At 49.9% G+C, this 15,055-nt stretch overlaps 1 protein-coding gene across 1 annotated transcript in view; it reads right to left on the reverse strand.

Annotated features, from left to right (window-relative positions):
- Window positions 1–1,979: 1,979 nt before the first annotated feature.
- The window catches only part of SLC7A5 (solute carrier family 7 member 5), a 43,445-nt gene continuing 30,369 nt past the window's right edge, over window positions 1,980–15,055 (reverse strand). Inside the window, exons 4-10 of the mRNA XM_009904464.2 lie at window positions 14,582–14,626; window positions 12,326–12,449; window positions 10,357–10,460; window positions 9,499–9,595; window positions 8,889–9,038; window positions 7,408–7,585; window positions 1,980–4,367 (exon numbers count right to left, since the gene is read on the reverse strand). Of these exons, the coding sequence (XP_009902766.2) occupies window positions 4,312–4,367; window positions 7,408–7,585; window positions 8,889–9,038; window positions 9,499–9,595; window positions 10,357–10,460; window positions 12,326–12,449; window positions 14,582–14,626 (754 nt within the window). The 3' untranslated portion in view covers window positions 1,980–4,311. The remainder of the gene's footprint in view (window positions 4,368–7,407; window positions 7,586–8,888; window positions 9,039–9,498; window positions 9,596–10,356; window positions 10,461–12,325; window positions 12,450–14,581; window positions 14,627–15,055) is intronic.

Below are 15,055 nucleotides of genomic sequence, written 5' to 3' on the forward strand. Positions count from 1 at the left end.
AGGCAAAAAGAACGCACCCAGGAGGACTTAAATCCCTCCAAGATTTTGGTGGAGAGTGCTTTGCCAAGGCTGGTTCCCCACTCAGTTGGGAAGAAGGTTCTCATTTAGAAAGAGGAACCCAATGGGTGAGGAAGCACCTGGCTCTGTGTGCCCCACAGTTCAGCAATCCCAGCAAGATCCTGTTCCATCAACATCCCCAGTAACAGACTGCCTGGGAGCCTGAACACTTGAAAATGAGGTGAGAAGAGTGATAATTGAAAGGGTGTTTGGTACAAGGGTCAAGGGAGGACTGTAGCACAGCCATTGCTTGCAGAAATACTCCATGACCCTAAAGGTTTTCTCCAAGCTAAATGCCTCTGACTCCATTGTCATAGCCTCTGTGGTTGCACTTGGAGCACACTGTCACATGAAGCAGATCCATGTGGTACCTTGCTAGTTGTAGCTGCTGTTCAGCAAACTCATGGCCACTGCACTTGTGAGTGTGCTTTGTGGGAAGGGTTTATCTCCTGTGGTGGGTTACAACAGGCATGACCTGATCATGGGCTCCAAAGAGCAGGAGCAAACAGAGAAACAGAAAAATCCCACATCCAGGGCTGGCAACTATGAGGAATTTTCTGTGAGGTCTCTGTTGTTCCCCTCGCCCTCCAGGACATGTCTCACTCCACATTTGAGGAAACCAGGCAGCAGGGAGGTCTTTCCTGGAGATGTATTCTCTCTTTTTAATCACACTAAAACCCAGCTGAACATGGCAAGCCCCTGAGGGCAGCACCACTGTAGGCTGCTGATCTGAGCTCCAAGCTGTGGTGCTGGACAGCAGATGCTGTTCCCAGCAGTTCCACCCAGTGAAGAGATGACTGTTGATTTGACACCACCATGGCCATTAAACCATGTCCTGTCTACATGTTTTTGAACCCCTCCAGGGATGGTGACTCCACCACCACCCTGTGCAGCCTGTTCCAATGCCTGACCACACTTTCACTACAGAAATTGTTCCTAGCCTCCCCTGGTGCAAATTAAGGCCATTTCTTCTCATTCTATCACTTGATTATAGGGAGAAAAGACCAACCCCCACCTCACCACAACCTCCTTTCAGGGTGTTGTAGAGGGAACTATAAGGGTCAATGAATCAGGAAGAAAAGAAATCAGGTTTTGGAAAGGCAAACATTGAGATGTGAGCTGTGGCTGAGCAAATTCAACACTGTTGTCATTCTGTGCTGGTACCTGGTTCAGTTCCTTCCCACACTTCTGTTGTCAGGGAGACACTGCCAAGATCACTGTGACACATGTGGTATCAACACCAGAGCCAGGAGGTTAGTACCAGAGAGCAGCAAATGAAAACCCATGGAAATCCATAAAAAGCAAGCAAGCAAGCAAGCCAGTTAAGGATTTAATTAAGATCTGTTAATTAATGAAGAAAAAAATTTCTCAGTGTGACATCTCCTCTTTAAAACCAGTGTGGAAGGTTCACCAAGAGGGTATTGTGTAGTGATGGTCTTCATCACTGATGGGATTCATTCAGATGTGTCCAAACCAAGCAACCCCCAGGCTTTTGGGAGATTTAGGTCCATTTCTGAGCTCTGAGGACTGGACTGGACATTGGGTTGAGGTGGCTTGAGAGTTAAAATCCTGTTCCTTTGCATCCCAAGGAGTTCTGCTGGTGTGTGTTAGCACTGGGAGCCCCAACGCTGAATCCTGCAGGAAGCTGGCAGAATCCTGCAGGAAGCTGGCAGATCATTATAGCATTATAGAATGGGTTGGGTTGGAAGGGGCCTTCACAGGTCATCTAGTCCAACCCCCCTGCAGTAAGCTGGGACACCTTTAACATCAAGCCTGACCCTGAATATCTCTAGGGATGGGGCCTCCACCACCACCCTGGGCGACCTGTTCCTGTGTTCCACCACCCTCATAGTAAAGAGCTTCGTCCTAATGTCCAAGAGCCAAAAATCTGCAGCTCAAGCAGAAGAGGACAGAGGCTCTCCATGCAACAGGTCCAGCATAAGCAGTGATTTCCCATGACAACTCTGCCCAAACTTCTCAACCTTCATCTGGAAGGATTCCCAGAACTGAGTCCAGGTTTTATGGTGCACAACCTTACTCATGTGAATGCCTCTCTCCAGGCACTGGATCTGAGATGCTCCAATTCATTGCACATAGGTCCCTGAAGAGCCAGGCATGGCCTGTAAGCTTTGGGTTCTTCCACAGTGTACATCACCCAAACCAGCTGCAGCTCTCCACAGGATGACTCAGCTCCAGGAGAGCTCAACACTGACACAGGTAAAGCAGCACCTGAGAAGCTGGTTTGGGTATCTCTACATTAAGTTGCCACGGAATAAGCCACCTGACAGCAAAGGTTTTCAGTGTGATGATTGTCTCACCTACTCCTCCTGCACTGCCTCCAAGCAGACACATGGTTGGTGACGCAATAGCAAAGAGCTGCACGTAGACATGGCCATGGCTATTGGCACAGACACTAGAAGAGAAGTCACCACCTGCTCTAACACACTATTTGAGGTTAAAGAGCTTCAAAGGACAAAGCATCAGCTAGTACCATTGGTGTCCTTAATGCCTCATCATCCAGCATAACCCTACGCTATGAGGAGAAGCCAGCAGAAAGCTGTAGCTCTTGGAGGATCCTGGCTTCTCAACAGCTTAGTTGACAGAAACACTGAGGAGAAAAAAATAGCTCAACAACCCATTTGCACAAAGCACAAGCACAAAGAAGATCTGCAGCAGAGACTGAAGTTCACTTGTGAGGACAAAATGCTTTTGATTTCCAACTATCACCTGAAGCGCAGAGGCACAATGAGCAAAATGTTCAAGAGCTGCAGTTTTGCTGGAAAGCTGACACTTTTGACCACACAAAGTAACATGGTCCTAAGGGGACAGTTTTCACTACTTGGGAACTAGAGGAAGTGTGGGTGGGCCCAGGGGATGAGACTGCCCCACAACAGCAGACCAAGATTTCACATGTGGGTTTTAGTTTGTGCTCCAAGACCACTCCCTGAAGGGGAGGATGTTGGTGGGGGATCTCACCAGGCCAAACTTGATGCTGCAGTTTTACACTAAGAAGGACCAGGCCCCAGGCCCTGCTTCTTAAAGCAAACCAGACCATCTATAGCAGATCAAAATTAAACATCTGCCCCTTTCTACACCCCCAGACCCAGCTGGTCCCATCTCCACTGCATGGCATAATGCAGAGCATAGTGACAGGCAATGCTCAGAGAGACCCCATGGACGGAGCCAAGGGAATCCCACCACCCTCATTTTCTCTTTGCAAATGGTTTGGGGGCTGAACATGAACCATACTGTGGGCAATAAAAAGGTCATCTGGAGAGCATAACATTGCTCATTCCATGCTGGTCAATAGCTTATCTACAGAAAAACATGGAGTGAGCAAGCCAAGGACTTGGCCTTCTGCTTATTGCAATTCCCTGGGTTTCTCAGGAGAAATTCCACCCACAGGCTTGCACCTGCCCCAGGGCTGAGTCACAGGCCATGGATGGGTGTTCTGGTGAAGAGCATTCCAGAGGACTGCCTCAATAGCAGGGAGATGGCTTGGATCTGAGAGTTACAAGCCAGACAGTGGCAGGGGCCCCAAGCGCTCTAGTCAGGAATGCAGTGAAGGTCAGATGAGGCCTCCCCACATCATTTCTCTGACACTAATTCTGCTCTGCCTTGTCTCACCTAAGTCACTGCTAATGGACAGAGTCCAAAGCATCCAGCAGCATGTATTTTGGTATGAGTTTGTGTGTGTGTGTGAGCCAACATCAGCTAACCTTTGCCTCCCAACCACCTCTCCCTGCCCAGCTAAGGCAGGTGGGCCAGGCTCAGGACCACCCTGCAGCTCTACAACAGTCCCAGCTCCAGACACAGGCACATTTGCATAGCTGGCAAAACTCACATGGGGCGCATTTAGTATCATCTGGAGGATCCCAGACCCAAACCAGGTCAGCCTACACAGAACTGGAGCACAGCCCTCAGTACCACACACACACACAGATGCTGATGGGACTCGCTGCTGCTGGACAGGCAGGACCCCTCTGAAGCTGCCAGCAGGAATTCCTCCTCCTGGCCCACCTTCGTACCAAGGACTTCTCACTGCAGGGTTCTCATCTGCCAGGTTACAGGGTGGTGATGGAGGGGCAGGAGGAGACAAGGCAGAGCCAGAGGTGTGGTGTCAGGCAGAGGTGGCTCCGCCGGGGTGCTCCAGTGCCAGGGTTTCGTCTGCGAGGGGTCAGAAGCGTTTTCTCCTTGTGTCGTCTCAAAACAGGATTGTGCGTTCCTCGAGCTGAGTGTCCCTGCTCCTCCTGCTTAGGATTCCTGGGGAACCACTTCCATCAGTTTCTGGCACAGGACTGTGGCAGAGTCTATGGGGAAGACAGCAAAGTACTGGTCAGAGAGAGCACACACAGAGAGAATGGTAGAACTGCTTTGGTTGGAAAAGACCTCGAAGATCATCGAGCTCAAGCGTCGACACCACCACGGCCATTAAACCACATCCCAGAGTGCCATGTCCACATGTTTCTTGGACACCTCCAGGGATGGTGACTCCATGACCTCCCTGGGCAGCCTGTTCAATGCCTGACCACTCTGAGTAAAGAAGTATTTTCTAATCCACCCTAGACCTCCCCTGGCACAGTTTCAGGCTGTTTCCTCTCATCCCAGAGACACTAGAGAGAAGAGACCGACCCCCACCTCACTACAACTTCCTCTCAGGGAGTTGTAGAGAACAATGAGCTTCCCTCTCAACCTCCTCCAGACTAAACAATCCCTAGCTATCTATCTTGGTCTTGGGTTCAGCAGAAAGACTAAGGCATCTGCCTCCTCACCCTGCTTCTGAGCAAGGTTAGTCCAAACACAAATAAAAGTCTTGAAGGCAATGAGCCACTGGCTGCTCTCTACTCACACCCAGAACTTAATCACAGAATCATTAAGGCTGGAAAAGATCTCTAACATCTTCAAGCTCAACTGTCAAACCAATACCACCATGCCCACTAAACCATGTACCACTGGGAGCTTTGCTCCTGCAGCACAGATGGAATCCTGCCCTGACAAGAGGTTCCAGGAGTTCTAGACACCAGTTTCTAATTGCAGGATGATAAGGTAACCACGTTAGGATGCCAGAAATGCGAGCAGCCAACACTGAGTCAGGCATCATAGCAGAACTGGGCACAAAACAGTATCTGAGCTGATGCTTTTACTTCCAATTTGGACAACTTGTGCTTTCTGCTGCTTCACTGCGTGTCTGGAGATGACCACATAGTCTTACCAGGTAGAGCTAACAGGGATTCCAAATCCACACAAGCTCAGACTGGTTGGAGGGGATCAAATTATCTGCAATGGATGAAGGGTTTGAAGTCCATGTTTGTAAATGGGCACCTGCAGGATGATCACCTTGTGCTCCCAGAATATTTTCTGTCTTCTCCTTACAAGCCTTTGGTGGTAGAAAACAATTAATATGGTAATTTGCCACCCAAGCACTGCAAAAATGGCTCTTCCAGGAACTGAGCCTAATACTCAGAATAAAAAAGTGAGTGTGAGAGAAAGAGAGGGAAGGGGGGGGAAGAAAAAAGAATAGCAAGTGCTGAGCAGTGTTAAAAAAGCCTCTTTCTTCCTCCTAAAAAGCACCCAGCTAAGGCTGGACATTTCTACTTGTCTGCTTTTCTAGGTCAGCCTGCTGTATGAGACCTGGGAAGCAGAGGGTAGAGTTCAGTTACTTGGGACAACAGGGAGTGACTTTCTGGATTCAGTTTTCAGACAGAGGTTCCATGTGCCAAGCACAGCCTCCACATCCCTTCCGAACACACTGCCGTGCTGCGTCAGCTGTTGGAAAACCTTCCAGCAAAGGCCCCTTAAAAATAAACCTCCTGAGAGGAAACATCCCAGGGATTTTCCCCTCCCTCTGCTCTGCTGCCACGATCTGATGCCAAGGAGAGCTCTGTCTGGGTCAGGAATGTTAGCACTGGCTAAGAGATGGACTGGGACACTAGTGGTGTCCCCCAAGCATCAGTGCTGGGCCCGATCTTGTTCAGTATTTTACTGATGATCTGGATGAGGGGTTTGAGTCCATCATCAGAAAATTTGCAGATGACACCAAGGTGGGGGCAGGTGTGGATCTGTTAGAGGGTAGGAGAGCTCTGAGGAGGGACCTTGACAGGCTGGAGAGATGAGCAGAGTCCAACAGCATGAGATTTAACACAGCTTAAGTGCCGGGTTCTACACATTTGCCACAGCAACCCCATGCAGTGCTACAGGCTGGGGTCAGAGTGGCTGGAGAGCAGCCAGGCAGAAAGGGACCTGGGGGTAGTGCTTGATAGTAGGCTGAACATGAGCCAGCAGTGTGCCCAGGTGGCCAAGAAGGCCAATGGCATCCTGGCCTGTATCAGGAACAGTGTGGCCAGCAGGAGCAGGGAAGTCATTCTGCCCTGTACTTAGTACTGGTTAGGCCACACCTTGAGTCCTGTGTCCAGTTCTGGGCCCCTCAGATTAGGAAAGATGTTGAGTTGCTGGAAGGTGTCCAGAGAAGGGCAACAAAGCTGGGGAGGGGTTTGGAGCACAGCCCTGTGAGGAGAGGCTGAGGGAGCTGGGGTTGCTTAGCCTGGAGGAGGCTCAGGGGTGACCTTCTTGCTGTCTACAACTCCCTGAAGGGAGGTTGTAGCCAGGTGGGGGTTGGTCTCTTCTCCAAGGCAACCAGGACCAGAACAAGAGGACACAGTCTCAAGCTGTGCCAGGGGAGGTTTAGACTGGATGTTAGGAAGAAGTTCTTCACAGAAAGAGTGATTGGCCATTGGAATGAGCTGCCCAGGGAGGTGGTGGAGTCACCATCACTGGAGGTGTTTAGGAAGAGACTGGATGAGGCACTTGCTGCCATGGTTTAGTTGCTTAGATGGTGTTGGATGATAGGTTGGACTCTATCTCAAAGGTCTTTTCTAGCCTGGTTAATTCTATTCTGTTCTATTCTATTCTAATTACAAATTTTCATCAGCCAGCCTGAGGCCAACTGTGCTCAGACTGTTGTGCTGCTACTTCTTTTCCTTTCCTACAGCAGCAGACAGGGACAGAAGGCTTGGCCCTGTGCTTTTACAGAAGAAGGCAGCAACGTGCTCAGAGAATTATGCTCTACTGTGTAACAACCACCTGTTTGCCAGGGTGAAAAACAAAGGGCTGCTGATCTTTGACCCAAGATTTCCAACCATTGCAAGTCAGGGTATCTTTTGGGTGCTTGGTAGTTCAGGCCATCACCAGGTTAAAACTTGTTGCCATTGAAGAACAACAGATCAGAGCCAAAACACTGGAAGCCTCCACAAAAGAGAGCCAGTGTTACCAGTTGCAGCATGCTCACCAGGAAGCTGCTCTGTTTGGAGCAAAAGCCAACCTGCACCCTTGCCCTTCCCTGCTAGTACTTACAGATGCATTGGAGGACCCACTTGGGCTTGTTTTGCCACCAGACCCCGAAGAAGTAAATCGGGATCCCGCTGAAGATGATTGCGAAGCCGATGGCACATTCCTTGGGTGTCATCCAGAAGGAAACAGCAATGAGAAACAAGCAGGCCAGGATGAAGAAAATGGGCAGGCAGATGTTCACCTACACAAGGACGTAAAGAACAGGTTGGAAGTTGTATCAGGAGAATGTGGAATAGTTCCCAGTGAACTTTGTCTTGCTGTAGAGCCCAAGGAGGGAAAGAGATCATGTCCACCATGGAGAGTACTCACAGAATTCCACAATCCCAGTATGGTGGTGGGGTTGGAAGGGACCTGTGGAGATCATCTAGTCCAACTCCCCTGCTAAAGCAGGGCCACCCACAGCAGGCTACCCAGGATCACAATGTCCAGGTGGGTTTGGACTCTCTCCAGAGAAGAAGGCTCCACAGCCTCTCTGGGCAGCCTTATCCAGGGCTCTGTCACCCTGATCCTGTCTGTTCCAATGCTCTGAACACAGGGACCATGACCCTGAGCTGCCATGGAGAAGGCATCAATTTAAGCAGAGCTCTCCATCAATCTCAGACAAAACAGATGTAGGCAGACACCTAACATGTACCTTAAAAGCAGCAAACAATGCTGAGAGATTTGACTTGCCAAGAGCCATGAGCCCTTCTCAGCAGCCTTTTTTAGATCCCATCCTCGAATGATCCCCTATAAAAGCACCTCTACCAAGAGCACCAAATTCAGCAGCAACCATGGCATAAGCCATAGAATCCTCATGGCTGTTTCTCAGGGTACTTGGCTGCCCTACTCTGAGCAGGGCTCCTGCTGACACCAGCCCAGCTTTTGAAAGAGAAACCAAACCCCAAAGGAAACACCCTGCAAAGAGCCTCCCTGGGAAGCCTCTGGTACAGGTCTGGGAGTCTGTTTTTCTCTGGTTGCCTGCTTGCTGGCAGAGACCTGAGTGAGAAGCATTCCTTTAAGGAAGGCAGACATGCTTGTGGCTGACATGATCTTGGCCTTCTCCCAGATGGGACATGGTACTGCCAAGCTGGCCAAGGACAAAGAGAACAAAGTTCTCCTCTGCAGGCAGGGGTTTGTCTGCTTTATTAAAAACCTATTTTAAGTGAATTCCACAGTGGTACAGTGTTTCACTGAAAGCCATATGATTTCTCCTGGGCAGTGGGTTAGTCAGTGAGAGCTTCCCACTTGGCTACCCCACATCTTTGACATCCAGAGCCTCCTGCACTCTTGTATGCCCACATCCATGGCAGCAGCTCACCAATTCTCATCCAGCAGATTTCTGTACAGCAGGGACACCTCTGTGAAGTCCATCACATTTCCCCTGCACTCCTGCAATCCCAGTCCCTCTTCCATACAGGACAAGCAGCCACACTTGGTGAACCCTCTGGTACTGAGAAGGGACTCAAGGAGAACCCACCATGCAATTACCACACTCTTCTCACCTTGATGGGCCTTTCCAGCTCTGGCTTCTTGTAGCGCAGCCACATCATGCCGATGATGGCCAGAGCCACACACAGCCAGTTGAAGAAGCTGAAGAAGTTGATGACTGAGAAAATGTTGTTGGAGAAGGCATAGAGCAGGGTCATGATGCACTGCAACCAGGAAAAAAGAAAGAAAATCCATTAGCAGAGGCAGGAGGTGAAACCATGTAGGTTACAACGCTATAGAAACATAGAACTGTCTTGGTTGGAAAAGACCTCCAAGATCATCATGTCCAATGGTTGACCTAACACCAGCATGGCCATTAAACCATGGCCCAAAGTGCCATGTCTCCACAGTTTTTTAATACCTCCAGGGAAACAAATACAGGCACTTAAGAACTATCAGCCAGGGGAAGAACCAGGCTCATTATTTTCAGTCATTTAAGCTATTGTAATTGGTGCCTGGGGTGACTTCAAACCAAAAGTGGAATATGAGGATGTGATGAGGAACAGAAGGGTCCTGTGGGTGCATGCAGCAATGGCTGTGTCTGGAGGTGGGCCCCCTCCAACCACCCACAACCCATTTCTCAATACCAAGCTGATGCTCATCACCACAGGCCCAGGTCCTTACCGTAAAGACGAGGGATGGCATGGGAGTGAGGAGCCTGGGGTGAATCATAGAGAGGATTGAAGGCAAGTGTCCTTCTCGGGATCCCACGAAGAACAGCCTGAGGTGGGGGAGACAGAGCAGTTATCACCCCTTTAGTCCCTGTGTCTGCAGCACAACCCAAGCTCAGCTTGGACAGTGCTGAGGCACCAAGACAGAAATGGCCAGGCTCCATGCAAGGTTCTCCTCCTTGGTGGTGACATGCATGATGCCAGCTCTGCCCTTCTGCTAGTCGAGGGAGTTCAGGAGCAGGGCTCTCCAGGATCAGACCCCAGCATGGGGTGTGCTGCACTTAGAGTGGAAAGTCCCTGTCTCAGAAGGAAGGCCAGAGGCCATCAAAGAATGCAAGACAAGATGTACTTGTATCGTCCTTGCCAGAGAAAGCAATTAAGTGACTTTCCCAAGACAACCCAGGAGATGTCTTGTCAGCATTGGAACCATCTCAGTCCTTCTCCTGTCCTTTCTCCCTGTTCTGGATGAATTCTCAACCCTGAAGTTTCATAAGTTTCTGCTTTTCATTAAAGCCACTTTCTCAGGCAACATCAGGCAGTGAGCCCCAAGCCTGTGTTTGTTTATATTCTAATAACTTCAGCAGGACTTTGCCTGAGGAACAGAAGATTAAGGCCAATGAAAGGTTTTCCTTGAAACTAGATGCAATTTTCAAGTCCCAATTTTTTTTTCCCCACTGCATTCCCCACATAGGCTCCAGACCCTTTAGACTTTGTGTCTACCCACAGCCACTCTTGGGAGGACAACTCCAAGGCAAAGAGCATTAACCATGACTGGGAACCAAACCCCATGACACTGTGCAAGAAAACCTACCGGGAAGAAGTGAAGAGAGATCCATTCACAGATCCAAAGCATGACAAGCCAACAAAGACAGGAATGATCCAGGACATGACACCAAGGTGGTAGTTCCCAAAGTCCTACATGAGGAGCAACAAGACAGACATTTCACACACAAAATGTCCAAAAGAAGTCAGAGCTACCTATGAAGAGTTAATATTTGTAGATATCTGAACAAGTGACAGGGCTTAGTGCTGGAGCTGGTACAGAGTTTGCCATTTGCTCCTTCTCCTTCCTGAAAAACCACTTTATGGGTCAGGACACAACATTTATTAGAACAGCTGTCCAAAACAGTTCAGGATCAAACAGAAACTGCAGAGATTCATAGCATCAGAGAATTGTTCTGTTCTGAAGAGACCTTTGAGATCATAAAGTCCAACTGTTAACCCAGCACTGCCAGGTCACCACTGCATCGTGTCCCTCAGCACTGCATCTCCATGGCTTTGAAACCCCTCCCAGAGATGGGGACTCCACCACTGCCCTGGACAGCCTGGACCACACCTTGACAACCCTCAAGGGGAAGAAACTGTTCCTCAAGTCCAACCTAAACCTCCTCTGGTGCAACTTGAGGCCATTTTCTCTTGTTCTGGCTCTTGCTCCTCAGGAAAAGAGACCAACCCCCACTTGGCTCCAAACTCCTTTCAGGCAGTTGTAGAGAGCCAGAAGGTTTCCTCTCAGCCTCCTTTTCTCCAAGCTGAACAACCCCAGCAGCTCCCTCAGCTGCTCCCTCAGCTGCTCCTCACAAGACTTGGTTTTCCAGACCCTTCACCATCTTTGAAGCTCTTTGGCCATACTCCAGCACCCCACAGTCCTTTTTGCAGTGGGCCAAAAACTATTCAAACACACAGCTACTGCCACTTGCTGAGCAAGGAGCTGGGACACAGCCCCTTAGCAAGGCAGTGACCTGGAGGTGTGGGGCTTTATCACAAACTGCAGCTGCACTGCAGTTTTGTGCCAACACTTTCACATTGATTTCAAGACTTGCAAAGGCACACAGCCAGAGTGATGCAGCTCAGGCTGGTATCCATGAGGGGAGGAGTTCAAAAAACATGCAGACATGGCACTTTGGGACATGGTTTAGTGGCCACGATTGTGATGGGTAAATGGTTGGACTTGATGATCTTAGAGGTCTTTTCCAACCTTCATGATTCTATGATTCCAGTAACCTTGCACTGTGTAGATGCAGGCTGGAGCAGAGGCTTGATACTAACCCAAAGGATGGAGCACTGCCACCTGAATGGCCCAGACCATCTTATCCTGGACTGGGAGACTCCCCTTGAAGCACTAAACAATCCTGGTCACACTCAGCTTGCAGGGTCACACCACACTGCTCCGTTCTGAAGCTATCAGGTTTTCTGTCTGCAGTGGCATTGTAATTAACAGAAGTATTATTTCCCTTCCCTTGATTAAAAGGAGGAAGCTACAGAGCAAGAACAATTGGAATGTGCTGCCCAGGGATTTGGTGGAGTCACCATCCCTGGAGGTGGTCAAGAGGGGATTGGATGTGACACTTGAAGCCATGGTTTAGTTAGTCATGAGGTGTTGGGTGATAGGTTGTGATGATCTCTGAGGTCTTTTCCAACCTTATTGATTCTAATCTGCTTCAGTATTGACTGAATGACCTTTTCCCACTAATACCGTGCTCTGGTAGCTGAGGGCAAGTCAGGAGGCCAGCAGCAACCTCGAATAGTTATGAATATTACAAAGGCACTGAGCAGTGCTCACCCTCACTGCTGTCTGTGAGCAAGCCCACCTGGCATCCACGCTGCTCCTCCCTGCTCCCATCACAGTTGCTCTTTATCCCCTGTCTATCATCATCTTTTTATATTTGTAAGCAGCCATGACCAGCCAGGAACAAACCAGGGAGATGTGTGCAGAGGCTCCAAGCCTGATTCAACCAGCCCCAGAAATCAGATGAGTCACATCAGAACAGCTCTGCTCTTACCACAGCCACGGCTTCGGACGTCAGCATCTGCTCGGTCGACAGGGTCGTGAAGTAGGCCAGGTTTGTCAGCACATAAACCAAGGTGACCACAGGTAGTGAGATGATGATAGCCAGAGGCAGGTTTCTAGGAATTAAAAAAGACAAATTATAAGTTCAGAGAGAGCTGCTGCTGCCAGGGATCAGTGGCTCATGCTGCAGCACTCCTGCGCTGACTCAAAGTTGGCTCAAAGCATTCTTTGGCTCTTAGTTTCCCAGGCACGTGGTGCTCTCCCTAGCAGAGGAGAAGATGCCCACATGGACACAGCCTGGAGGCTGACAGATGCAGAGTGCAGGATTGCTGGCAGAAGGGACACTTTGCATGGAGTGACCCTGGCTGTCTGGGTGATCATTAAGCCAAAATCACTGCAATTAATTAAAAACAACCCCCCATGCCTCTTGCTAGCCAGGGGGCTGGCACATGCATTCACAGAATCACCAAGGTTGGGAAAGGCCTCCAAGGTCACCAAGCCCAACTGTCAACCCAGCATCACCATGGCCACTAAACCACATCCTGAAGTGCCATGTCCACATGGAGGTGATTACTCTCCACTGGGCAAAGGAGAACAGGTGAGGGGTTAACCTGCTGGAAAGCAGCTCTATGGAGAACCAACTGGCAGTGCTGGTGGATACAAGTTGCCTTTGAGTCAGCAATGTGCTCTTGGGGCCCAAGAAGGCCCATGGTCTCCTGGAAGGCATGAAGAAGAGTATGGCCAGCAGATTGAGGGAGGTTCTCCTTCCCCTCTATCCTGCCCTCATGAGGCCCTGTCTGGAAAATTGTGTCCAGTTCTAGGCTCCCCAGTTCAAGAGAGATAGGGAACTACTGGGGAGAGTCCAGTGGAGAGGATGCTGTGGGAGCATCTCTGTGAGGAAGAAAGGCTGAGAGAGCTGGGGTGGTTTAGCCTGGAGAAGAGCAGCCTGAGCTGCTCAGCAAGACCTAAAGGATGGGGGCAAGAGGATGGGGCCAGACTCTTCCCAGTGGTGCCCAGTGACAGGGCAAGGGGTAATGGGCACAAACTGGAAGCCAGGAGGTTCCACCTGAACATAAGGAGAAACTTCTCTACGGTGAGGGTCCCAGAGCCCTGGAGCAGGCTGCCCACAGAGGTTGTGGAGTCTCCTCCCCTGGAGATTCCAAACCTGCCTGGACACTGTGATCCTGGGCAGCCTGCTGTGGGTGACCTTGCTTTAGCAAGGAGGGTTGGACTAGAAGATTTCCAGAGGTCCCTTCCAACCCCCACCATGCTGGGATTCTGTAAAAAGCATTTGTGCTGCTGGGTTTGTTGTGGGAGGTAGAAAGCTCAAGGGTTTATTGGGCAGTTTTTAGGCTGTCACTCTGTGCAGCTGGCTGGGCTGATGAAACTCCAAGAAAATGAGTTTGGACACAGGCTGAGTGGGTCTGCAAAGACAAGGCTGTGTTGGGTAAATTTGCCTTTCCAAACAGTCTGACTTCATTTGCAAATGGGAACTGAAAAAGGAAACCCTGCTTGATGCCACATATAATTGGGCTAGTGGAGCTCAAAGCCACAGGAAGGGAGAGTCAAATACCATGACTGCATTCACAAGACAAAAATAATTGCAAACTGCAGCCCCCTTTTTCACAATTGTCAAGTAAAGGGCATCTCAAATCTTGTGCTTCCCAGCAGCCACTAATCACTGCCAGGGACAGGCAGCAATAGGTTCTTGCACAAGTGACCCTGAAGCTCATACTGACAGTGCCTCAGAAGCACCTTCCCTGTGAGCAAAAATGGTTTATCAGCCCTGCCCTGCTTTGGACCACCTCAGCAGCTCCTCTGCATAACCCTGAAGGGCTCCAGCAGTGCAGAAAGCAGCTGTTGCTCAGCAGAAGAGGAAGAGCACATGACAAACACATGTAGGCACAAGTTCTCTTGTGAGAGCTTACACAAGACAGAAATAAAGTCCTGAGTGCTCCTTTTTCACCTCTAACTCAGAGAGGTGCCAAGGAAGCAGCACTTCCCAACAACACTGGTAGGATCAGTTCAGCAAAGCAGTGCAAACAGCCTTTTTCATGCAGAGATTGTTATTCCCCTCTCCCTGTTCCAGGGAGCAACAATGTCACTATTTTATCTCATTTTCTACTTCCCCAGAAAAAGACCTTGGCTTCTGGGCTGATTAGCAACCCCTGGCACACACCATAGGAAAGGGCTTCCCAAGGACAACATGTTTTCCTCCCAAGGAAGCTACCACAGGACACACACCTACCTGTAGGGATTGATCATCTCTTCTGTAACAAAATTCAAGTAATTCCTGCAATTTAAAAGCAAAGTGGTTAGTTCTGGTTAGCCCCTGGAATAAAGGAAGCCTTTCACCTCACTCCCATGCAGGGAAATTTCAGGAGGGGTAAGGAGACTGACACCTGTCCAGAGAAGGGCAACAAAGCTGGGGAGAGGTTTGGAGCACAGCCCTGTGAGGAGAGGCTGAGGGAGCTGGGGTTGCTTAGCCTGGAGAAGAGGAGGCTCAAGGGAGACCTTCTTGCTGTCTACAACTCCCTGAAGGGAGGTTGTAGCCAGGTGGGGGTTGGTCTCTTCTTGCAGGCAACCAGGACCAGAACAAGAGGACACAGTCTCAAGCTGCACCAGGGGAGGTTTAGGCTGGAGGTTAGGAAGAAATTCTTCATAGAGAGATTGCCCATTGGAATGTGCTGCCCAGGGAGGTGATGGAGTCACCATCACTGGA

Source organism: Dryobates pubescens, chromosome 19 (assembly GCF_014839835.1).
Source record: "Dryobates pubescens isolate bDryPub1 chromosome 19, bDryPub1.pri, whole genome shotgun sequence".
Taxonomy (NCBI): Eukaryota; Metazoa; Chordata; class Aves; order Piciformes; family Picidae; genus Dryobates; species Dryobates pubescens.